At 38.6% G+C, this 25,831-nt stretch overlaps 1 protein-coding gene across 1 annotated transcript in view; it reads left to right on the top strand.

Moving 5' to 3' along the window:
• Positions 1 to 25,831, top strand: part of TBC1D9 (TBC1 domain family member 9) — a 56,809-nt gene that overhangs the window by 9,089 nt on the left and 21,889 nt on the right. The window contains exons 2-10 of the mRNA XM_026106132.2: positions 7,340 to 7,450; positions 12,060 to 12,178; positions 13,829 to 14,057; positions 15,805 to 16,066; positions 17,212 to 17,419; positions 20,238 to 20,444; positions 22,125 to 22,295; positions 22,664 to 22,814; positions 24,828 to 25,042. Of these exons, the coding sequence (XP_025961917.1) occupies positions 7,340 to 7,450; positions 12,060 to 12,178; positions 13,829 to 14,057; positions 15,805 to 16,066; positions 17,212 to 17,419; positions 20,238 to 20,444; positions 22,125 to 22,295; positions 22,664 to 22,814; positions 24,828 to 25,042 (1,673 nt within the window). The remainder of the gene's footprint in view (positions 1 to 7,339; positions 7,451 to 12,059; positions 12,179 to 13,828; positions 14,058 to 15,804; positions 16,067 to 17,211; positions 17,420 to 20,237; positions 20,445 to 22,124; positions 22,296 to 22,663; positions 22,815 to 24,827; positions 25,043 to 25,831) is intronic.

Below are 25,831 nucleotides of genomic sequence, written 5' to 3'. Positions count from 1 at the left end.
GATTTAGATTAGAGTTACGATGTAGATTTTAACAGGGATGGCCATGAGTCATCTGGATACCTTGGCAAGTACTGCAGTGGATGTTCAATTGCTGATCACTCTTAAGTTGCAATTTCTACAAAATAATCTAGTTCAATCACAGTTGTTAAACTTGAAGGGAGGATGAAAGCTTTACCCTTTGTTGCTGCTTTATGTTGCAGTAGTCAAGCTAGACCATCACACTGGCCCTTCCTGAGTTTTGTAGATATGATCTTTTTTTTTTTAAGAATTTCTTAGGTTTTAAATCTGTTCTCTCTCAGTTGTATTCCTCAGCTCGAAGTCAGAAAGAACAAGTACTGTTTTTGCTGCTTATCTTGCTAAATGTCAGCAGAGTGACAGCACTTCCTTGAGCCAGTTTCACTCCAGATATTTGAAAACTTGGGCACAAAGGAATCTCTGGATAGGCAAATCAATGTCCTGTAAAGTTTGTTGGGAGAAAGAAAGAGCAGCAAAGGCAGTCACTGAGGGAGACTTAACAAATTTTAGGCCTTAATTTCAGAGGAAGAATTTTTTTCTTGAAACAGCATTGCATGTCCACATAAGCCAATGCTATATAATTTGTATGGGAAGATCATTATCAAATAAATATTTTGGGATTATCTTGGCCCCCCCCCTTTTTAATGAATACACACATAGACTGCAGAACTGTCTATCCCATTATAAAAAGCTTCAAGGGTGGTGTTCACAATGATGTTGTTTTCATACTTTTGTGGATATTGTTACGAGGATGGGAAATTTAACACTTGGATTATTTTTAAGTGGTGTATGATACTATTCACTTAGTTTGTCCCATGAAATCAAATAGAACTGATGACTCGTCTGGAAGGGTATGCCTATAATACTACTTACGGAGTTCAGATTGTTGCTTAGGTTGGGTTTTGATAGAGAAGTAATTGGATGACCTGTTCCTGTAACAACAAATGAGTGAGCTGATTACATAAACACGTGGACTGCCTTGAGAAAGAGTGGAAAAATAATGATTCATTATGGTGACTAGGAAAAACAAAAGCTTGTCTGTACATCTTAAGTATGTATTATTAGGAGTTATTATTCTTACAGTCCAGGAAGTAATATCTAAGCTTTAGGAAGAGTTTGTCCATTGTCCATGGAATCAGTATAAAATTAAATGCTCAGGATGAAACCATGGTATAAATCAACACTACTGAATGAGGCTTTCTCAGAATTCAGCCCAAGTCTGCAATCCAAATGGGTCCCTTCAGTGTTTCAGGATTAGGACCAGAGCGTGTTACATGTTCATCCTACATGGTGGGAAAAGAAAGGGTCTTTAACATGCTTTAAATATTGGGAACCATTTAAGCAGTATGTGTTTCATTCAGTGTTGGAATGTCAGTACGCCTGTTTTAAAAAAGTCTTACTAATGAAGCATGTGATTTTGCAAGCTTTCTTAGGAATGGATTGAGACATTCCAATTTGCAATGTTGAGCTCATACATAAATAGGCTACTGACATAAATGGGACTACTTGAGTAACAGTTCATCAGCATGACTCCAAGAGTCACAGTCTGACCTGTATTAAATCTTAGCTCTTTTGGAATGTATACTTCTACATTTGCTCTAGGTGCTGAAAAGATGCATGCATGCCATTTGTTTAGGCATTTTAAGAATAAAAATCTGTTACTGAAGGTGTTTGAGAGACTGACAGGCTGTTCAGTATATAAATTGTGGTTTGTCAGCAGTCACCTTCTCTTGAAAACAATTTATGTAAAATTTTGGAATAATAATAATAATGAGGGATGTAGTGCATTTTTATTGTTGTAGGCCTGCATGATGGTGTTACTAGCACAGCAAAAAGAGCCGTGCATATAGTGAAAATGATCCTCAGCAGGCTTGTTTCTGTTGATAAGCTGCCACTGAAACAAAGGAAGCACTGACCCCTGGCAAGGTGATAACGCTCAGATCTCTGACAGACTTGATGAGGATGACACAATCAGTATCCCTATGGGTGCGAAGCCAAGTGGAAGCAAATATACTCTGGCTTCTGCTGTCCCAGCCCCAGGCTAAGCCAGTAGCAGTGGCAGCCAAAAGGTTAGAAGAAAGGGAAGGAGGGAATAAATAAGGAGCATCTGCTGCTCTGCTGCCCTGCCCACGTGCTCTGTGGGGTGCTTGCACCGTTCTTCAGCCTCTCCCTGGAGCAGAAGGGTGTATGTGACTCCCAAGAGCTACCAGCTGCTCCCCATCAAGCATCTTTGTCTGTTTGACTCTTGGGTCTTCTGCAGCAGCCATAGCCACTGAGTGGAGCTGGAGAAGGATGTGGCAGTGATAGTGGCAGGGCAGGGCTTCCAGCAGCCAGGTGAAGGACAAGCAGCTTCTCCCTTCTCCCCATAACGTATGCTTGGCATCTGGCAAGCTGGGGGGGAGAGCATGTCCCTGGATGGCAGTGATTATGAGGCACAACAGTTGCACCAGCTGCAAAATGACCTCCTTCCACATCTAGGCAAGGCTCCTGCAAATTGCCTACGACACTGAAGAATGGAAGCAGCATAGATCATTGGTCTGAACTGAAAATATCCCCAATCTGAGGGCTGCAATAGTATAGCTGGACTAGAAGTGTCACTTTCTGATCTTGTCCTGAGCTGGAGAGTGTTAGGTGTTCAACAAAGCCATGGCTGCCAGTAACTTTTAAGACTTGAAGGATCACTATTCATTGTAATTCATAAACAATACCTAAATTGGTTTTGGTGCTTTAATATGGCACTCAAAAGGTAATATATAATTCAGGTCTTCACTCTTGAGTGTATAATCCAATTTACCTTGAGGACCTTGTGTATTTTAGTGGGTAAAACATTGCAAGGTCACAAACTTAATCATAAGATTGCTGTCAGAGGGACTGTAGCAAGGCAGTAAAATCTACTTGGTGTGTGTGTATGCGCGCACATGCCTTTTTTTATTTAATTCAAAGCGTGACTTTTGTTGATAAAGGGTTACTGTTTGTCAGTGGAAGAAATCCTGTTGTAACGAAAAATGATTGTTCATATGTAAGATACATAAGTTTGCTTTTCCTTTTAATTTAAACATCAGTAACTGCAAATAAATTAGCAAATTCTTATGAAACATAAAAATGTAATCACTGGTTATATTTTCAAATAAAGAAGAAAAGGAAGAGGGGAGATTATACCTGCAGCAAATAGTTGTGTCACAGTCATCAAGTACAGGAATATATGTATATCCAAACAACTAAAAACATTGCGACTTCCACAGTTATTTGTCTTCATATACTATAAAGTGTGTGTATTTTCAGTAGTGGTCATTTAAGATATAACAACTTGATTCTGCTGCAGGTCATCCATTGATTTCATTACCATTTGTGGGCAATTTGTAAGCAGTCTGGCACTGCCTGCAGATCCCCAAGGAGAGGAGAGTGCACTGATGTTTGGAAGAGTCTAGCTGGCAGAATCAATTGGGCTAGGCTTCAAATCAAGATGACATACCATTCTGGAAAGTACACTTTGGTCAAATAGAAATCATTTGGCTTAAAGAGGGTTTGTGTTATACAGGAAATCAGGCTTCATGTTGAAGTAATCCCTTCTAGTAATCAAATTTCAAAGTGATTTTTACTAGTATAAAGTTACAAGCACAGTACATATAATTCAATGCATGAGTACAGACTACTAATCTCTACACTTTGTGCAATGATTATTGCCCATCCCCCTCCTGCTTAAAACTAAATGTGAGGCATAGTGTTCACATAAGTAAACTGTAGTATGATTTCTTCCCTCACTGTAAATTGCATCAAGTAACAGAATTCCTTTCCAGTAAAACCATCCAGGGCATTGTATGTCCTTCCAGTAATATGATGCAAGAGCAATTGCACAGGCCTCTTAGCCAGTTGTGTCTGCGTGTTCCCTGGTTTCAGACATTACATTTGTGTCTGATTTTCCTCTGCTAATACCTGTGTTTCACAAAAGAGAAAGAAAATACTGCATGTTTTTCTGGTCTTTTGCTTTATGACATGAGAATGCAAAAGAGGAAGCTGACTTTATTCAAAAAACCCTATCGTATAAATGAAGATGTTCTTCCTCCCTTCTCCTCCTCCTCCCCATGTCTGTGTCTGGCTGCTGCAGACATCTAGCATGTGTGTCTGGTGGGGCTGGTCCTAGATATAAGGTTATTTGTACTTGAGTGCCTTCAGAATCAGGGCTGTCATCAGTTAGTCGGGCACTAATCCCACTTTTAACACATGCTTTAAATCTATGCTCATGAGAACTGTTCACTTGAACAAGGGCTTGCAGGTTTAGTATTCTTGCATTGGAAATTCCTTCCCTTGTTTCATTATGTCTTGTGAGAAACCTGATGAAATAAAAGGAAAGAAATTTGCAATCAGCATAGTCACATTGGTTTGATAACTGGGTAATTCATTGGCTCTTGCCCAAGGAACGATCTAATCTAAGCAATATGATTCTTTCTTTTTTACATGTACTTTCAGTTGCTTGTTTCTTCAACATTTCTCAGAAGGTACTTGCTATATGAAGAGTTAATGAACAGGATTAAAATTGATTATTTATTTCTCTTTATTTTTAATTATGATTGCTTCCACATAGAAATTCCTCAGAGAGATTATCAGTTTAAACTGCTATTATTTCATTGTGGTTGCATCACATATCTGCATTAAAAAAACAAAACAAAACACAAAACTGACCTACAATGCAAAATGGAGCAGTTTCTGAAGGGCAGCAATAAGGGTAATTGTATCATTAGAATAGTTAATATTAATTGGCTTAATGTATAATAATACATAAATTATTTTTGAAATGCCACATATATCTTCTGTCAAAACAGATATTCTATTATATAAGTAAGATTTTAGTGATAGTGTCCATTGCAATTGATTCAGAAAGCTAGACTTTGAATTTCCCTCGGGGCCTTTTGGAGTTCTGTGGATTTTCTTCCTCTAAGCTTGCTGCAGGGACATTTCTACAGCTTGTTTCCAGGGAAAAGGCACTGGGCAACTCTGCACCAATGGAAAGTATTCTTCTTTTTCCTCACATATCTTCCATCTGTTGTTTTGGTGTTGGCTAGCCCAGTGCTCCATCATACATTGTTGTTTTGCTTTACTTTTTCCCCCTCTCCTCCTATTTTCAGTGTCTTAGGGAGAAGGAGGTAGGGCAAGGAGCCTGTCTTAACTTGGTGTTGCTAAGCAAGTCAGTTGGTCTGTTCTAGCTTTTTGTCCTCAGCTGTGTATCCCAGTTTTCACAGCTGTAGCACCCTCCTAGAGCTAGTGGCAAAATTAGTAGGGCCATCCACACACCAATAAATTTGGCAATACAGGAGGAAGAAGCAAATGAGCATGTTTCTAAGTATTCCAGAGGCTTAACAGTGTATTTGTACCCCAGAGAAGAGTGTGTTTGGCCAGCACACAACTTTATTTAATATTGCATCATGCCTGTTGCATATTTAGTACTATCAGTAGACATACGAAGTTTTAAAACATGAATAATCTTTGGCATAAGCCCTGCCACTTGTTTGCAGCAAACCCGGAGGAGAAACTCATAGTATCTGGCTTGGTCTGTGCTCCAGTTGAGAAATGCTCTTAAACTCACTAGTAACTTTATATGTTTGAGGATCTTTGCCCATTGCTGAAGTGGAATGTGTACACATTGTTTTCTGGACCAGAGTTGTATTGTTTTTTGTAATGGAAGAATGGAGAGTATACGTAAGAGAAGAGAGTGCAAGGTAATGGAAGTTTAAAAGAACATTATAAACTACTTCAGTGTCCTCAGTTTGAAAGCAGTCAAGATGTATCTAGGGGGTGGTGGAGTATCAGTTGAGGGTGTTTAGCAGTGTACACCAGTAATCAAAAAGATTTGAGAGGTGAGGGTGTAAAATTGCATGGTAACTGCGAGAGCTAGCTTGGCTAATGAACATTGGACTATTTTACATTACTGTTTTGTGTTCATATTCTGTAATCGGCAGACACCTTTCTGGCCTTGTTTGCTAATGACCTGATAGCATATCCAGGCTTGTTTCTCATGTATTTCAGAATCCTTGGATTAAAAAATGGTGGATATTAATGGGTTGGGTGGCAAGAGATTACATTTAGTCTGGCCTGTGGAGAACTGTGTATGAATTTTGTTTCCACAAACATAAAAAAACCATCAAATCGGAGAATACAGAATCACTGGTACGTGGGGTATTTCCAAATGTCTGTTGCAGTTTGGATTTAACGGCTCTACTAAGATGGAAAATGGGTGGTACTTTTACACCTTTGTGATGCATAAAGCAAGTCTGAAGGAGGAGCAGCTAGGGAAGCAGCCTTCTGTACCACTTCTGACACTGCAGAATGGGGAACTAATAAAACCGACAGTGAAAGATGAAAACAGCTGGTCAAAATTAGAAGGGGATTTTAATAGGAGTCTTTTAAAACTCTGGGGGTTTTGGTGAGTGCAGATTATTTCAGCTGTTAGAAAATCGTAACTTCTGCCCCAGTAAATATTTCCAGAAAACATTCCTTTTAAAGTTCATCCATTTGGCAGATGTGAATTTACTGAGAGTTTCCAACACAAGAATTTACAACCCACGTGTTTGCACAGGAGATGAAAATATATTTCGTGGAAGTGAAAAATGGGGAAATCTCATATAACTTTAAAGAATAAAAAGGGCATTTTGTTTTTTGTTTGTTTGCTTTTAATAATTTCCTAATACTATCTAGAAGTCATGGAAATCTTGTTAGGGAGTATTGGTAGCATTTGGTATGCAACTGTTGATGGCTGCTCAGTAGCAAAGAATTTTCAGAGCTGCTTTGGGGAAATGGAATGGCTTTGTCTTTCATCAGTATCCTTTCAGCTGGAAAACAGCTTCACTGTTAGTATTTTGATCCTTCCTACCCTGAAGAGCCAGACCATAAAATAGCATAATTATCTTTGCTGGAAGTCTTTGGCTTATGTTTTTCCTAGCTGACTGTTCTATTTTGAGCCATTCTAGGATGTATTGACTGGTGTTTTTTTTTTTTCAGGGCTCCAAAAGCCTATGAAACGCAGAAAAAAATTAAGCTTTTTTAAACATGCATTTATGAAACAGCTACCTTCTGCTTTTTTTCTAATTTGTCTGCCTTTATGCTAGAATCAATCTATGTTTAAAAGTTGAAGTCTTGTTGAAACTAAAGATCTTTCCCTGTTGAGTCACTCTTCCTCTTTACAACATGAACTAACAAGTGTGTTGGGATGCATACATAGGTCTGTCTTTTCCTGTGGAGGGTGAAATGGAGGAGTTAAGGGAGGGGAGGAAGCATATGGGGTCCCAGACGATCTATGGCTGTGTATTCATCATTATTTCCTGTCCTGTAGGTCTCCTTGTGGGTACTCTTGACGTTGTGCTGGACTCCAGTGCGAGAGTGGCGCCATATCGAATCCTCTACCAAGCACCAGACTCCTTGGTATACTGGACTATTGCCTGTGGTGAGGATACACATACTGACATGTGGATTTTTGTTCTTCCTGGGTACTGTGCCACAAAACTTAACAGAGCATCCTGCCTGCTGAGCACAGTCATTTCAGGACAAATAAATGGGTCAGGATGAAACAGAAAATCTAGTGGTTAAATAGGAAGTTTAGGAAAATAGGAGGTGTTATGTTAGGCAATGACTGGGTAAAAACAGAAATGGCCTTGGGGCAGGGACAGAGGCCTGTGTTATTTTCCACTGTTCATCTCCCAAACATGTTTGCTCACGGGCATTCTAGAGTCTATCCCCTTTCCTTGCATGTTCTTCTCCACACTCATGGCTCATTCCAGCCGCACTTCTGAAGCACAGCATTCCTGGGTGATGGGTTACCTCCAAACATTATGGTAGGGGGAGTGCCTGGGTTATGGTCCCCAAGTTATCTAGACTGGACACCTGGCTTCCCTTGAAATGGAAACTCGGAAGACAGTGCAATCTCAGCTCTCACCTGAGTATTGAGCATGGGTAAGGCCTGGATTCCTGGAGCCTGCGATCCAGGAAGCCTGCTTCCTGGATTGTAGGCTCAGTCTCCTCCAAGGTAAGTGCCATCTAAGTCCCAGGGATGCTCACTTCCTGCCCAGTTATTTCAGACAGTGTATCATCCTTCTAGATATGAGGTACTTAAAACTGCATGGCAGTGCCTAGGTTATGTGCTTAAATACAGAGTGTATTTTCTTAAATAGGTGTGATAACCCTTAAGAGCTTTGGTCTTGAAGGCTCAAGCTTTGACATATCTAACCATAAGGCCGTTCCTTCTGTCATTGTAGTGGTTGCTGAAATCAATGAGCTGTCTATTTTGGTATATTAACTAGGATTTCTGCATGCATCAGATCCTGTAAAAATCAGACACTTATTTCTGTGGTCAGGCACTTTTTGCAAGTAGGGTGAAGCAGCATGTAGTCTGGTTCCATTTGCGAACTCAAACAGTGTCTGCAGCTGAATGCAGAAGATGGAGGTTATTTAGCCTTCATTGGCTAAGCTTGTAAGGTCAAGTCCTCAGTTTGATAGTATTACTTTGCCAGTAAAAACGTTTCGAATGCAACACCTAAGTAGCCCTAAAGTTTCAAAGTGTTTTAGGCAGCAGCCAGAACCCTGTTCTTGTGAAAGGAAATTGAGGACAAATGGGGATCACATGTATGCCTGTCATCCTTTTAATAGACTTAACTTCCAGCACCCCTGACGCTACCTAAAATTCAAAAATATTGGGTAATGGAGCTGTAGGCTGCTTCTGGCCTAACAGTGGCACCCTCTCACCTCCCATCTTCCCAACAGAATTTGAAATTTGGAAACTCAGGATGAGTTTTCCTCCAGATGAACTAGAAGGGATATGGCGGGTTGCACAAACCCTCTGTCTTGAGAAGAGTGGGAGGAATGGACTAAGGCTTGCCATAGATCTAAAAATTTTAGCAGTTCAAAGCAGTGATAAGTATGTGATTCATGTGCCTGGCAAAGGTGATCCCAGAGCTGTCTCATGTTCTGAATTCAATATGAAGTTTTTGAGTAGCTCATCTTAGTGCAGGTATTTCTTGCCACTTCTGATGGTAAGCAGATCTGATAGACAGCTTCAATTAAACAGCCATTTTTTCCCTGTATACTGATTAGTATCAACTCCCTGAAGGATTTTAAAATTCATATGACATAATTTCCCTTTAGTGACAGCTAATAGTAAAAATAGATATTAATGAAGTTGTCAGTAATATGAAGGTCTTTTTGGAATCTTCATTTAACTACTTGCTTTGTACTGTCAGCCTCTCTGTGACAGCAAGTAATGGGACATTGCAGGTCAGCTTCTGATGGATCTCAGTCATGAGAAAGAAAGGTAAAAGTCATGTTTATTTACGTTATCTGTGCCTGGGCAGAGAGGATTGCAGACACACATATAACCCCATCTTCCCTTCACCCAAACATCAGAGCATAGCAATTAGTAAGCACCTCTGTCCCAGAAACTCAAAAAGGAGTAACTGAGGGCACAAATTTTCATGCTGTTTACAGACTCCTTTTAGACAAAATAATGGATCACAAAGCTCTCAACAAAGTAGTGTTTCTTCAAAGACACTTATACTGTGCACACATACAGATATGAGTTTCTGTGACTCTGTGGAAATGGGCCTTGTGACTGTCTAAGTGTATTTGCAGATTTTTTGTGATGATATCTATAGATAATTACTGGTTTTTATACTTACAGTGTGTGTCCTTGGATAATCAGAGGCATAAAATTGAAAGTGGAGGAGCTCATTTTGTTTTACCATAAGCTGAACATACCATTTAGAGGAGGGGAAGGAGTGGTTAAGAGCCGATTCTACATACTGTTGTCCCTTTCATTTCCTCCCAGTTTTTGCTCTGTATTCCGAAGTGCAGTGGTGTATATGCTGGATATTTTTTTTTCCCTTCCCTAGGATTTGGAGGTATTGCTTAATTCACCTAAAAGGCCAATGAGTAAATACTTTCAACATGTGCTAAGATTGACAAAGAATAGGTGTGTACTTTAAAACATTGTAGTGGAAATGTTTTTCAATCCTGAGTAAAGAGAGTGAAGAGAAGGGTCTAGACTGATTAGAAATAGATTAGAATAATTTTGCTGTGTGTCAGCTGCGGGTTTTGGCCTGATTGCATGATATGCTGTAGATGAGAATGTCTGGGGGAGTAAACAGTAAGATACTGGAGACAAAAAGCAATGCAAAAAATGAGATGGGAGGTGACAGGTCAAGGATATCAACCAAAGCTCCTTCTTGAGAAGTGATGAAAAATAACTGGTCAGCCACAAATGAGGAACAGAGTTTTAAGAAACAGAGCTTTGGGGAAGTGTGTTTGCACTGCTTTTCACTGCTCTTAGAGATGAGCAATTGTCCTGATGACAGTCTAGTTTTATACACATAGCTCATATAGGTCATCATTGCTTTTTACAGCAATGTAAAAGCCAAGAAGAAATAAATCAGTCTTCATACCACCTTCTGAGTTCCAGAAAGAACTGATTGCATCCAGTAGTTTTGAGGAGAAGCAGTGATGACAATCTCTTGCAGTTCTGAAATGTCATTGGTTAAATAGGCAGGCTGATCTGCAGCGTGATTTATCTATCTATACTACAACCAGAAATGTGAAAACTCCCAGGAAGTTGCACAGAATATTCTGTTCTGTTGCTTTCCTTAGAGTTGTGTAAAGCTCTGATTGTATTCCCTAGAAGTAATTTTTCCCTCATTATTTGTTGCTGAACAGCAAAGAAATAATTGTTTGGTATGTATTCAGGACAGTTGCATTGAGTTCTTCTATGAACCATGGAAATGCTTGTGTCAAAATGGTATACTGTGGATATGTGGCAATCTAGTTGTGCCTGTACCAAAGCTGGAGAATTTATTAGCAGCAGCTTGTTGTAGCTTAACTTCTTTCTAGTGGTTGCTTGTGCCTGAGCAGCTTTACTTTGTTGGGTTCTGTAGGCACTAGTTAGCAGGCAAGAGCATTTACTCCTCGCTAGTTCTCAGTAAAATGAACCAAAACCTGTGATTGGGGGGGGGGAGACTCTAGCGTTGATTCTGTTTCCTAGTTAGATTGACATACTTTAAATCAAGCTTTAGATGCATATATTTGTATGTGAACATTTAATGAGTGTTTTCTGAAAATACTTACTTAAACCCTATTTTGAAATAAATCCCACAGACTCCATTTTGGGGACACAAAATTTCTGCAAGTGCTTGGATTTTATTCTTCCTTCAGGATGTTCACAGAAAGACCTTGAGCAGCACGAACAACTTTATTATGCGAGATAAAGAGAACAAAGGGGACAAAATGAAAGTTTTATTTATTGCAATACCATCTCAAATAAAAAAAAAAGCAGAAATTTGCATATGTAAACTCAAGCTCATGCCAGAAGCTTTTTCATTCTAGTGCTATACTACTTTACAGACTATGTGTATGCTGAGTCTTCTGCATCAGCATTATCTTGCTTGACCCCTTTTGGTCTCCTAAGAAAGCTTGGGTTGCTGAAGTTGTTTATTCTTTCATCATTACAAGTAAACCACCTCTGACAACTCTCCCACCCCTAAAAAGACCTAGCTTTCTTAGAGGTCTTTCAGCACTGTTCTTTTGAAGAAGATGCTTTTTAACAGAGTTGTCAGGAAAACTGTCCTTTTCAACGTTTGCTCTTGTAATTTTATAATTGTTTCATAGTGTACAGTTCTATATCAGGCTGAACAATTAAGAACCAATTGTAGAATATACAACCGTTGGGTTTTTTTCTTTTTGGTTCATAACAGATGCAAGTAGTACCTTTACGAACTTTTCAAGGTGAAGTTGAACAGCTTAGTGTTGTCGTTGTGGCTAGAATTCTAAATTTAGTTTTTCTTTCGCTCATGATGCTGATATAAGCAATAGGTGCTTGTTACAAAGGATCTTGAAAATTGCCACCTATTTACTATGAAATTACAGACTATGCAAGAGAATTTTGGAATTTCAAAGGATACAGCATCTGCTGCGTGGTGAAATATTGCTGCTTTCATTACTAGCAAGTTTTGAGTTCTCTGTTTATAATTTAAGAGGGCATAGAAATTGGTAACATTTATTTATTTATTATGCAGGTTGCTCAAGGAAGGAAATCACTGAACATTGGGAGTGGCTTGAACAGAATTTGTTGCAAACTCTTTCAATCTTTGAAAATGAGAATGACATAAACACATTTGTCAGAGGAAAAATACAGGTAGTTAAGTATGTTATTATAAATCTTATTAATGATAAATGTGACTGCAGAAGGAAATCTGATGTGAATTCTAAGCAAATTTGACCTAGCATTCCTATACCGCTCCACCTTTTTGAAGGAAAACCGGATGGAGAGTGATAACGTGTATTGAAAATTAGGGAGCCTGGCATTAGTGCATGTAACTACAGCAATGTGGTTAAAAACAAAATTATATGTAGACCTCCAATCATTTAAATGTTTCAAAATTAATTGTGCTATTGCTTCTGTCTTAAGCTCTGTCAGTTTTCAATGCAACTTCTTTTTTCAGTGCAAAGCTTTAACTGTTTTACACATGCTCATTCTGTAATGTCTCTTTACCCACTTCTGTGTAGTTAGATGGCTTAGTATTGGCCTTTACACTTTATCTGGGGGTTGGTGATTGCTACTTGATTTTTGGTTGCTTCTGCCAGTGTATCTTTTCCCCCCACAGGATAATGAATGGCTATACTGGTAAAAACAAAACAAAACAAAACAAAACAAACCCCTTCATCCATGCTATGAATTATATAAAAATAGATACGTTGATAAAAGATTATGTGTAAGCAAAATGATTATACTGTACATAATTTGTGTGTATTCCAGACATTCACATTGTCTCATTCCTTTCTTTCAACATTTCATGTAATAAGTCAGCTGTCTTAAAAAATTCCCATGTGTTTGAGTGTGTTTTACTAGTGGACCAGATATAAAGGCTATAGATGCTCATGAAAATACCTTATGTCAGAAGACATCTGTTTTGTACAATTATAATCTTTTAAGAAAATTGTTACTTTTAGATTTGGACAAATATTTAAAAAAAAAAATTGTCTCACAAATGATGGTTAGCTATCATTACTCTCCAAATGAATGGACCGATTTATCAAGAAGTCGCCTCCCTTTTATAACTTTAAGATAGAGGGCAGTAAAGAAGGTTTATGAAATAGATTGGAAAATCAGTGAGTACAGCAGAACTTCAGTTATTTAACAGAAATGTCTATAGTCTTTCAGGTATCAAAAAGCAGCCTTTCACTAGACTACTGCCATCTCAGACTTTATGAAGCTCTTCTGCACCTGAAAGTATGAATGCTTATTCCATTCTGTTGGTTAATTGAAGATAGTTCTGTTTCTCTTACTTCTCTTTTGTTCAGGACCCATTAAGAAGGGTCATAGGTTGTTTTTTTTCTTTTCCTTAATAAGTAATAGATTCTTTTTTCTTTGACTTTTTCCTTCTTCTTAGAAGAAAATGTTCTAGTGAAATCCTATCCTGGTTTTCTCAAGAAGCATCTTACCTGGGAGGGGCAAAACTCACAGGTCTTAGATGCCTTGTAGAGTAGTTAGGGATATTTGAGATAGGCTTGTTAGTTTAAAACAAGATGCTGGCAAAGCAGCTGAGTGGATGGTGCTTGGTTACTCATGACATAGACATGGTAAGAAGCAAAGTCTTCAGAAAGACAGCCTTCAATAAAAGTAAGTAACTATGTAAGCAAAAGAATGAGTAGAAAAACATGGAACAAAGAAGACTTTCTTGACACCACAATAACTTGTGGCCTTTGCATCCAGAGAGCAATGGCAATAAGGGTATCTATTACTCCGGTGGCTAACATGCTATGTACTTCCTTTACTGCCTGCTAGGGCATCATCGCCGAGTACAACAAAATCAATGGCATTAAGGAGGATGATGATACAGAAAAATTTAAGGAAGCCATAGTGAAGTTTCACAAGCTGTTTGGGATGCCAGAAGAAGAAAAATTAGTGAATTATTACTCCTGCAGTTACTGGAAGGGGAAAGTTCCCCGTCAGGGCTGGATGTATCTCAGCATTAATCACCTTTGCTTTTATTCTTTCCTTATGGGAAGGGAAGGTATGTATAACGGTGGAATGATGGTCTATGCACCTAAAAATTGTTAGGAAATCTTCTGCAGTTTGTTACTGTTTGCTTGCTGGATGCTGAAGGTACAAAGACACTGCTAAGTAAAATTGGAGTAGGGATCAATTCTCTGATTGTTTACACTGCTTAATTCTACACTTGCTCCCTGGCTTGTTTTGGATTTTGTGAACTAGCTGTCTGCAAAAAAAAAAAAATACCCAGGTGTGGTTTAGAGGTGGTGTTCACTTCAAGGACTATGTACAAAAGGAAATAGGGATGAGATCACACCAATTTTGGCTCCCTCTGCTCTTACACAATTCCCCAGTACTACCCAGGCGGGCTTTGCAACCTGAAATGCCCCACTCTTGTACCACACCAGAGAATCACAAAGGGCTCAGAGGAGACCCAGGATCAAGTGCTATATAGTGTGGATGCAACCATTCTGCCCTGAAGGGAGCTTGTTCAAAGCAGTGTAGGAGGTGAGCCAGTCTGCACTACTTGATTTTGGGCAATAGATCATGCTCAAGTCTTTCTGTTTAGCTATGTAGACTAAGAGAATAATTGTTTTCTGCATTAAAAAAAAAAAAAAGTAAATTTAGTCTCTGTTTTAAAAACCAGTATCCTAACCTACTGTAACGATGTGGAAAGAAAAACCAAGGATCCAGCATTGCTGTGGCGTTTTGTAATGTGATGTTTTAATGTATAAAAATCATACAGCAGAGGATCCTGGGATAACCTGTACAAATCCTTTAGCTTCAGCCACTCTGCTGGCAAGTGCAGATGCATGTAGGAGAAATACTTATTTCAAACCTCCATGCAAGATGTTCTTTGAATACTGTGTGGTATCCTGGTTGTGCCTTAGTATTGCTAGAAGGATTCCTAAATGCTTGCAGTTGTACGCTATGACACTAAAGAAAAGCTCTATAGTTTTCTCCCCCCAAAATTGAATGTGATATTTCTGCGATAATAAAAGCAAGGCCATTTGGATGCCCATGAAATATCTGAAGTTCTAAATTCTAAAATAAAGCAGACTAACACTGATTTTGGAAAAATGGGCCAACATTTGCTGGAGCAATTTCCATAGCAGGAGAGACTGGCTAGATATATAGCTGTAGGATTAAATGCATCAGCTGGTTTAGCATACATAAACTCTTTTATGATTTTTTTGTCTAGTTCCTCAAATTCCTGTTTTGTTAGTGAAATAGTATGCTATATTATGATTAAATTAAGGACTTTTCCAAATCTACTAAAAAATACACTGTGAAGCAGTTAACTGCACTGTTTTAGCTGTTGGGCAGTAGTCAGAAGCCTGTTTGGTGTGTCCAGACTACATTTCCTTGCTTCTGTAAGGGGAGAGGACCTCAGAGTCTGGGCGGGTGCGGTAACAGTGATAAATTATTTTAGCCTACCTAGCCTTTGTAATGCTTATGTGTGGTATTCTGTATAGAAGTAAGTGTATATTTAAACACTTTTGTCCCTGTCAAGCGATAAGAACTGTTTGTCAGGTAATTATAGTGGGGTGGGGGGGTGTTTGTTTTCGTGTGTGTGTGTGTGTGTGTGTGTGTGTGTGTGTACGTGGGTTTTTTTTTTTTTTAACAGGCTGAGTCTGTTCATGTTGTCCTCCCAGCTTTTCAAGATGCTAGAATATCCCGTCTGAATACATTTTATATAAAATGGAAGACAACTGTTTTTGAATATGATAATTTTTTGCACTAAATCTTTTCTGTTTGCTTCTATTCAGCAAAGTTAGTTATTCGCTGGGTTGATATCACTCAACTTGAGAAGAATGCTACACTGCTCTTTCCTGATATGATCAAAGTGAGCACAAGGTCAAGTGAACATTTCTTCTCCGTGTTCCTCAATATCAGTGAGACATTTAAATTAATGGAACAGCTTGCCAACATAGCTATGCGACAGCTCTTGGACAATGAAGGATTTGAACAAGACAGGTCATTACCCAAACTGAAAAAGAAATCTCCCAAAAAAGTATCTGCCCTGAAACGGTAAGTAGTATTGGCTCTTAGTGGTTCGCTTCTCAGTTCTCTTGCCTACAGCATTTTGTCTAGAAGTTTTCTAATGATGCTGCCATTTACTGGTCCTTCAAAAGGAATGATGGTGGCAAAAGGTGGAGAATTATTTAGATATAATTATTTGGTCTCTTGTTGAAATAGAAAAGAGAAATAGCCAATAAGGACACATTACAAAAATGAAAGAAATGTTTGAGCCAAATTCTCATTTGTTCCAAAGCTCCTATATGCATCTCTTGATACTGGCTGTATTAGACATCTGTTGTAAAGCCCCTTTATGTTATCAAGGGTTATAAAGCAACTTAAACATGCCTACATACATATTTGGCCCTATAGCTGGAATTAAAAAAAAGACTATGGATATGGATAAAGAATTCTATCCAGAACTTACTGTAAGTAGCAGATCTACAAAAAAATAAAATAAAATGAAATTGTAAGAGGGGATGTGCAGTCTGGAAAATATTTCTGAACGTCTCTATTGATATTATACAGCAATTGAACAGCTCCTTGTTAATTTTATGTGCTGCTCATGTTAGTGAAACATAGAGAATTGTGACCAGCACTTTTTTTATTTCTCATTACTTAGTGACATCTGACATGCATTGTATCACTTAGGTTTGTCTTCCTAACTATTTCATAGTACAAACCCATTACTTCTTAGTGTTTCACACTGAATACATTAGCAAGACTAAATCTTGAAATTATTAACAAACTCTAGACATAATGATTCCATCACGTTACTAAATCAGCCTCAAAGAAATATTTTTGTCATAATATTACTCTGGCTTATGCGTCATTAAGTAATAAATGGATTCACTGAGCTGAATGCCAAAAGATCACCTAATTTGTTCCGTCTGACAAGTCAGGATCATCGTACCTAAGTCATTCACGGCAAATATTTCTTTCATGTGGTCTCAGAATCTTCCAGTAAGGGAGATTATACAGCCCCTCTGAGCAAACGACGTCCACTGTTTTGCTGTGCTTAACTGCGTATGAGTATGTAACTGCTGTGTGTTAATTGCAATGGTTTGTATGAAATGATTTAATGAAATAGATCTTAAAATGTATTATGTGTCTTTTAAAAAAAGAAATAGCTATCTTTTTTTTTGTTTTGTTTTTAGGGATCTTGATGCCAGAGCAAAAAGCGAGAGATACCGTGCATTGTTCCGACTTCCCAAGGATGAGAAATTAGATGGACACACAGACTGTACTCTGTGGACTCCATTCAACAAAATGCACATTTTGGGTCAGATGTTTGTTTCTACAAACTACATTTGCTTTACTAGTAAGGAAGAGAACCTGTGCAGCCTTATTATCCCTCTTCGAGAGGTAAATATTGTATATGCAGATTGATATGGCAAAAGAAAAATGAAGTATATCCTATTGTAAACTGAATCCTAGCTTTGTTTTTTTCATTACTGATGAAAAGCTCCTTTCATCCCTCTGATCTCCAGTGAGTGTGTCACTCTGACGTGTTCTAAGTGATATTTAATGACTATGTATCCTAGTTTTAAGTACCTACTACAAAAATTCACAGTGAGTTTTCCCTGTCAGTTTTTACAACCTTTATGAGCCCTTAATCTCCCATCATCTGTATCCTAATTTACAGCCCCACAGTATGGGGGGGGGCGTTTTATGCCTTATAGGAAGGGAAGGTAAGACTTCCTAGATTGATCAATGGAACTTCTATTAAAGAATCTGTCAGATAAGATGGGCTTTTGACAGATGTAAAAAGATCCACAATGCTAATGCACCGAATTGTCCCTTCACATAGACAAATATTTTTCACATACAGGAATAAATGATTGTTAGTTTATGTCAGCAGTTTATAAATTGATGTTTTGTCCTTTTGAAAGCTGGTGTCATAAAATTTAAATTACATATTCTATAAAAAGAATTTAAGTTTGATACAATGAAAAAATAATTTTACTGGGGAGACTGTGTATGACTGACTTGCTTTGCGGATTGATAGAAAATGTATAAAGTATATCTTAGAAATAGTAGCAAAACTTTATGTAACCAGGGACAGATTGACTTACCTGAAAAAGTCTCATCTGAAGAACAATGGAATACTTTAAGGCACTCATCCATTCACCCCCACCTGAAATTGTTAAGAGTTAAAAAAAAAAAAAAAAAAAAGTTGCTTGTTTGAATGCAATGACCTTGGTTATTTGAGAGGAGACATTCAATTCCAGCTCTGCCGTCTTTCTGGTATTCCAAGGGAACAACAATCCTCCCAGTGAACTTAAGTGGTAGAGGAGAAAAGGAATAAAGTCTGCATTTAACAGGATCTCTTTTCCTGGATGCAGATTCAGCATTTGCTTTTGATAACCACAGCTGTAGCAGCATGGGATTCAAATCAGCTCCTAGCCTTTGCGAGAAAGAACTAGCTGAAGGAATAAGTATTCTGTAAGTGTTCTTTGTGTGAACAGATGAGGTCTCTGCACCAGCAAGGAAAACAGTGACAAACTGGGTAGTACTAACCCATTGAACAACAGATCAGTACCCTTAATACTTAGGGGGAGGCTTTCTGTTTACTTCAAGCTTTGGATTAGACCTGAATTCCAGAGTTCTGTATATATCCTAGAGATGTTTTGACAGACAGGCAAAAATAAAGCATTGATTCAGTAGTGATGATCAGAAAGGCACATTTTTTTGTGACTGAGTGCCCTGCAGCCGGAAGCCCCAGTCTCCAAGATTGGCACTTCAGTTATGTGTGTGTCTCTGCTTGAATGGGAAGTAAGTGGGTTTTGCCTCCTGTGATAGCAAAGCATGCTTGCTATAATATATCTGTCCTATGCCTTCATAATTTCTTTCCTGCGTGCTGGTTATGCTCAGCTCTTAAGTGGCACAGAAAAATAACATAGGCACGCTTTTTAGCTAATTTGAATATGCTGTTAGTGAGGCTCTTTTAAATTAACAAAGAGCTGATGGATTTATAGTTAATGGAAAAATAAAAGGAAGTTGGCAGGAGAGAGGAAGAGAAGTGATTTAGCACCCAAGCTGTGTGTTGTGGTCTTTAAATACATCTTTAGAGGAAATGCTATGTGAAAAACAGTTATCTTATTCTTTTAGCTTTTGAAATGTTAATATTATAGCACTAATGGCTCACCATTGATCTCTAGTTAAAAAAAAAAAAAAGTCTTGGTAAACTGAAATGTGCCCTTTCTTATCCTGAAGACAGTAACACACTTTTTATTATCTAGGAGGTTCTGTTTAAAGCCATAAAGGCAGTGGTTAAAAGCACTTAACTTGTGCTGTGTGTTTTGTTTATTGTACTAACTGTACAAGCTTGATTGATTTGTTTGTAAGGCTAGTAATTAGTAATGCTTAGAACATGCTTGTAGCTGGTATATAATTCATCTACAATGTATGACTTATCTGTAAGATTTCTTTATGTTAATACACTTTCCCAAAAACTTGGTGAATTAGTGGCCTGTACTTAGAAGATTGTGGTCTGAGTACTGTTTGCAGGTTGGAGTTCAGTTAGATTAGTGACCACCTCACTTACAATTGAAGGCCACACAGAAACCTCTGTGTTAGAGGGTTAGCTGTTTTCCTTTGTAAGGAAAGATGTGGGAATAGTTTCCATTAGTTGCAGGCTTCTGTATATCATGAAAATACAGGTTGACAATGGTTGTTACTGCAAGGAATGTAGCTCTAACATAGTAGAACAGATGTTTTAGCAAAAAAAGCTATTTTGTATATCTTAGTATTGAAGAGTAAGCAAAAAAACCCTCTGGTGACACAGCCTGTACCAGTTTTGGGGACGTAGCGAGGGATTGGGGGGTTTTTGAGGTCTTGAGGCTTTTGAGTTTTTTGAGAAAAAGCTCAGAAAATTACATTCTACAGAAAAAGTTCTGTTGTCTTAAAAACTCTTTTAAAATAAAGCTTGAGGAAATAAACTAAGCAATGCAAAGAATTTTTTGCTAGAGAAGGTACAGGAGCCCACTGTAGGGGGATGACAGCCTTCGTATTTCAGAGTTGTGAGTCCTTGAATTCATACATTGTTTTCCAGCAGAAGGATGCCCATAATGATTCTGTAGAAGGGAGGAAGGGGCATAGGTTTATTCTACTAAAATGGTTCCTAAGACCAAGCAACTTGATTAGCTGCAGACCTTGACCTGCAGCTACTGTTTCTCCCTAGGTGACAATAGTGGAAAAGGCAGACAGCTCCAGTGTGTTGCCCAGCCCATTATCCATCAGCACTAAAAACAGAATGACATTCCTCTTTGCCAACTTGAAAGACAGAGACTTTCTTGTACAGAGGATTTCAGATTTTCTGCAACAAACCACTTCAAAAATATACTTGGAAAAAGATATTTCTGGAAGCTATATCAGCTCAGATGATGAGGTATGTGGAAGAAATGAATCGTTTACTTGAAGAAGTGAATTTTAACTGGGGGGAGGAGATAAACCACAAAAAAAAACCCTTAAATAAATTTTCATAAGACCAAGACTTTGTACACAGAATCCTTACCTTGTTTGTGTTAATGCCTCCAGCTGCCCTAAGCTGAAGAGTTAAAATATTAGGATTGGCATTTTTTCTTTTTTTTTTTTTTGGGGGGGGGGGGGGTTATATGTAAGAAATTACAATTGCTGTGGAAGAGCTACTCTAACTCCTGCTGCCACATTTTGAAATTTCAGTAGATGTTGTTGGGAAGTATCGTACTTAACTATCTGATTGACTGAATTTTTAATACCCATTGACTTGTTGAAGTCAAAATATAATTGAGAGATTTTAGTATCTTGAAGAAATTGCCAGTTGCTGTACAAAACACTTTTTATGCAAGTCTCTAACTGATAAATCTGATACTTGATCCTTCATAGAAGGATTTCTGAGCTGAGCAAGTTTGAGGCTGCATGTGTACTGCTACTGAACTTCACAAAATTTTAACAACAAAAAGAAAATCCTCTGTCCTGGACATCAGATGGCCCTATTTTGAGACACTCTCATATTTACCTAGGCAAAGTAAATGGTGTTTAAAAGATGTGATTAGGTAAACTTATGACAGGCACGTCAAATATCAAGGCATCCAGTGAATTTTTAGGTTTTACGTATGAAATCTAAGTACTTCATGACACAACCTCATCGGAACCAAGCCAAGTTTAGCAGGTCAGTTCTCAAAGCAGAAAGGAATTTTTTGGTTTATCATTTTGGTTTTATGTAGGTAGAGATCACATTCCAAATCAGTACTAAGTCTTACCTTAGTACTGTATGAAGTATCCCGGCTCTGCTTGCCATGTAAATCTTAAATCAGTTTCTGACTTGCTTTGTTGGTAGTAGGTTATAATACATGTGTCATTGTAACTGTGTACCTGTGTGCACATGCATGCATTCATATATAAGGCTGAAACTTGATGTCTCACCTCTTACCCTAAGTTAATCTTTATTCTACATTCTGAATTATAAAAATTAAATAAAATTATTAATTGGAAGCATTATTTTTACATTTAGTAATATGACTACATATGTAGCTGTGCATGACTAATGTAGGGTATTTTCAACTTTAAGCATTTGGTGTGAAGTGCCATAAGAGATCTTACCATGAAAAGACTTTTCAAAGCTGAAAAGCCAGGAAATTATCTCTGTCCAAAATATTTTTCTATGCAGGGGTGTGTACACACCCTCCCACACACACCCCCACGTATATGTGCGAGTCTTACATTCTGGACAGTCAAGGAGCCACCTGGGCAGCCAACAGTCCTGCAATGTTGTCAGGAGACCAAAGAAGGAAGTTTAATAGTGTAGAGCTTCTTAAAGTTAACACTACCATAGCAATTCTAATTACAAGATCTGGGGTTTTCCTGGGGAAGGTGAGTGGGGGAAGACATTGAGAAACTGGAAACAGTTTAATTATTTTATACCTGTTCAATTTCTGCTGCCATATGCTCGCTCTGGGATTGTGCCATAGTGATTTAATCTGCTCAGTTTGGGTTAGCTGTTGCAGTATAACAACTTTGATGCAGTGAGTTAGAAAGTCCAAAGTCCTGGTCGGCTCCATACCTAAATTGCTTGTGACTGGTTCTGCAGGTGTTTACAAGGCCAAATAGCCTAATTTCTGCCAGCCCTCATAAAAGCCTCGGCTCTGAGTCTGATGGAGAGCGACAGTTTAATCTTAATGGCAATGGCATTCCAACAGCAACTCAAGCTTTAATGACGATGTATCGGCGGAGGTCACCTGAGGAGTTCAACCCCAAGCTGGTAATATGTCTCAAAGTGCTGTGCCTGACTGGAAAAGTTGTTAACTATGTTTTCTTTAGAAAACCTGTTGCTGACACAAGAGTTTTATCCTGCCACGGACAGTTAAGAGGCAGTATTTTTCATAAAAATAAAGCGTTAAACATGCTGTTCTTTTATCAGTACAACTTCTCTACATTCACAAGCAAAGAAACAAAGATGTGGGAGGAAGCAGGCTGTTAAGAGAATGGGACTGTAGCCAAATTATTTCTTGCTGCCTTGGAAAGTTTAAAAAAAAAAAAAATTGCAGACTTATAGCACTTAACATCTCAGTGGGGCAGAGTGTTAGGAAGATAAGCTACATCTTTATGCATTTCTTTCTTTGTTCTTAGGCTAAAGAGTTTTTGAAGGAACAGGCCTGGAAGATTCACTTTGCTGAATATGGCCAAGGAGTCTGTATGTATCGTACAGAAAAAACTAGAGACCTTGTGCTGAAGGGCATTCCAGAAAGCATGAGGGGGGAACTTTGGTTACTACTTTCAGGTAGGTACTCATTTAGATCATGACTGTGGGATATAAGCAAAAGCATGAGGGGAGAGAGGATTTCAGAGGTGTTAAAAAGTGCAGATAATAAGCATCCAAAAAGTATTTGGAGCAAGTAAGGCTCTGATTCTTAGCAGGTACCAGACTGGTTTAGGCCAGAGTTCTGTCTAGACCAGCAGTATCCTTTCTGAAACGGGCTCATATAATCAGTGAAAAACATAAAAAGGCAGAACATGTACTCCTGTTACCAGAAGTCAGCAGTCTAAGGGGCTCCTAAACATAAAGTTGCATCTCAAATGTGTTCAGCAGCCACCAACTTTCCATCTGTTTAATCATTTTTGAATAGTTATGCTTTTGGCCTTCAGAGCAAGTTGTTGCAAGGGATTCTAAAATTTAATGGTGTTGCATGGAAACAGCATCTTTGTCGTTTGGGGTTTTTTTGTTTGTTTGTTTAAACATGCTTCTGTATCATTTTATTATGTGCCCCTAGAATGTGGGGAAAAAAAAATGAGAAAACATTCTCCTGTCCATCTTCTCTGTGCCACTGAAGATTCTCTAGATCTGTGTCCCCTCACACCTTTTCTCAAAGTCGAGGAATTTTATTCATTTTATTACTACTTACACTGAAATCATTCCATCCCTCTGGCTTTCTTCATACTTTTTGCCTTTCTCTGTGTCCTCGCTAGTTCTGTCCCTTCCTGAGATAGTGACCACAGCTACCTGCAGCATTTGATATGGACTTTATATGACAGCAAAATGCTGCTTTCTGTTTTGTTGTCAGTTTCTTCCCTGATAATGCTTAACCTTGTACCTCTCTTTGCTGCTGAACATTAAACAAATGTTTTCAGAAAATATACACAGGGATGCCCAGATCTGTCCTGTGCTTGCTTAATAGCTAGTTTGGACCAATTTTCACTGTGTATGTGTAATTAGTGGTGTTTTTTTCAATCTGCATTTCTTTGTGCTTGCTGACACTTGATTTCCTTTGCGACTGTGCAGTCACATGGCATCATGAGATCTCTCTGCAGCTGACTGTGGATTTGATTATCCTGAATAACTAAAGGCATGCTCTGAGAAAGCTGCTTGCCCTGAGGAGGGAGTAGATATGCTTGGTTGCAGAAAGTACAATATCTCAGCCCAAAGCAAGAGATGGGAACTCCTGAGCTCTATTCCTGCTTCTGCCAATGACTCTTTCTGTCATATTGGGCAGAGCACTTAACCTATCTTTAGAATAGGGATGCTATTGCACACTCACAGGGTTGCTTTGAGATTTTGCTGGTGACCTTAAAACTTCCCTGGAAATGAAAATTCCCTTAGAACTGCTACCTACAAAAAGAGCAATCTATGTGGCTGTGTCTGTACTAGGAGGCTAACCAGGGCCAGGACTTGTTCCCTGGTGCTGAAGAAAGGTGACACGGGCTAGCTCATACGCAGACCACTAAACTTTCCTCCGCTCTTGGACAAGCCATCTCATGCAGGCTGTGTATGGGGAGCAGTCTCTGGTCTCTGGCACCTAAATGCCTGTGCACAGGCATTATCCAGGAGAGTGCTGGTTGGCACGGGTCAAAGGGGGCATGCCCACAGTCAAACAGTACAGGCCAAAGCCTGTTGCCCTGCTCCACATTAGGTGCTGGTGTAGATGTGCCTTTGAGAACAAGAAACATGGGGTAGGCAGATATGCTGTCACTGGCCCTGTTGACATTGATTCCCAGTCTGCAGAGAAACACTATGGGGCCTGCTGTTTTCTTCTTCATGCTTCCTGTTTCATTCTGACTGAAAGAGAGAGCCTTTATTTTCATTATTTTGTAAAATTTCATTATAAAATGCTTCTAGGAGAGCAGACAGAAGGGATGATACTTTAATCACCTAAGCTATATTTGTTTGCAGACTGCTTACTGGGTTTTAAAACTGACAATCAAGATACAAGGGCAACAGAAGAAAATCATGTTGAACTATTACATCTGCTAACTGTAGCTTTTTCTCACGGTTTTGATGCTGTTCTCCAACTCCCAGGAGCCATTAATGAAATGGCCACTCACCCTGGCTATTATGAGGACCTAGTGGAGAAATCGATGGGGAAGTATAACCTTGCTACAGAAGAGATAGAGAGGGATCTGCATCGCTCCCTCCCAGAACACCCTGCCTTCCAGAATGAGATGGGTATTGCTGCTCTGAGGAGAGTGTTGACAGCTTACGCTTTTAGAAATCCAAACATAGGATATTGTCAGGTAATTCAAATCCCTTGGGAAAACTTCAAGGTCCAGAATTGCAGTTCTTGCCTCATACTGCTAGTTCTTCAGTCATGTATATTTGAGTATTTGGCTATGTAGAGTACACTCAGGTGTGCATACCCATATAAAGGAAAGCCTCAGTGCTGCGGCATTACAGTAATGCTGAGGTCAATGGGATTTGACACACAGACCTACACTAATAGAAGTATTGGCAGTAGATGTGGAGAGATGTGCATAGTTTTCTCTAAGTGCATTTTGTGCCCATAAATCTAGAGGCTGGACAGAGGATGATGACAGAGCTCTCCTAAAATGCATCTAACAAAAATGACAAATGAACCCTGAAGAAAGGATGCAATTCTTTTGAGCAGAAAAGAGCTTACTAATTGTTCATGCTTAAATTTTGACCTACCTATTCATATATATTCATTATATAAAAGTCCTTGAACCTCCTTCCTTTTTTTTCAATGATGCAATTCAATCATGCAAAAAAAAAAAAAAACCTAAAAGGTATCTTACTACTCTGTACGATAACCATACGCAGTTATAGTTAATGCTGAGCGGTGCATGTTTTTAGAGTCTTAATGCCTGTGATTCAAGTCCAGCTTCTGGTCCCAAATCATGCTCACTTGCTATGTAGCTTTGAGCAATTTCCTGAGCCTTTTTCTAGCTTCTTACCTATTACTATGAAAAGGAAACTTGAATTTATGAGCATTAAGACCTTGATTGATGGCTGACTGTTAAGATTCCCAGATGTAAGAAAAATAAATGAAAGTGCAAAAAATTCTG

This window comes from Dromaius novaehollandiae, chromosome 4 (genome assembly GCF_036370855.1).
Source record: "Dromaius novaehollandiae isolate bDroNov1 chromosome 4, bDroNov1.hap1, whole genome shotgun sequence".
NCBI classification, from domain to species: Eukaryota; Metazoa; Chordata; class Aves; order Casuariiformes; family Dromaiidae; genus Dromaius; species Dromaius novaehollandiae.
Note: the sequence above shows the minus strand (reverse complement) of the source record. Positions and strands in the feature narration are given on the sequence as shown.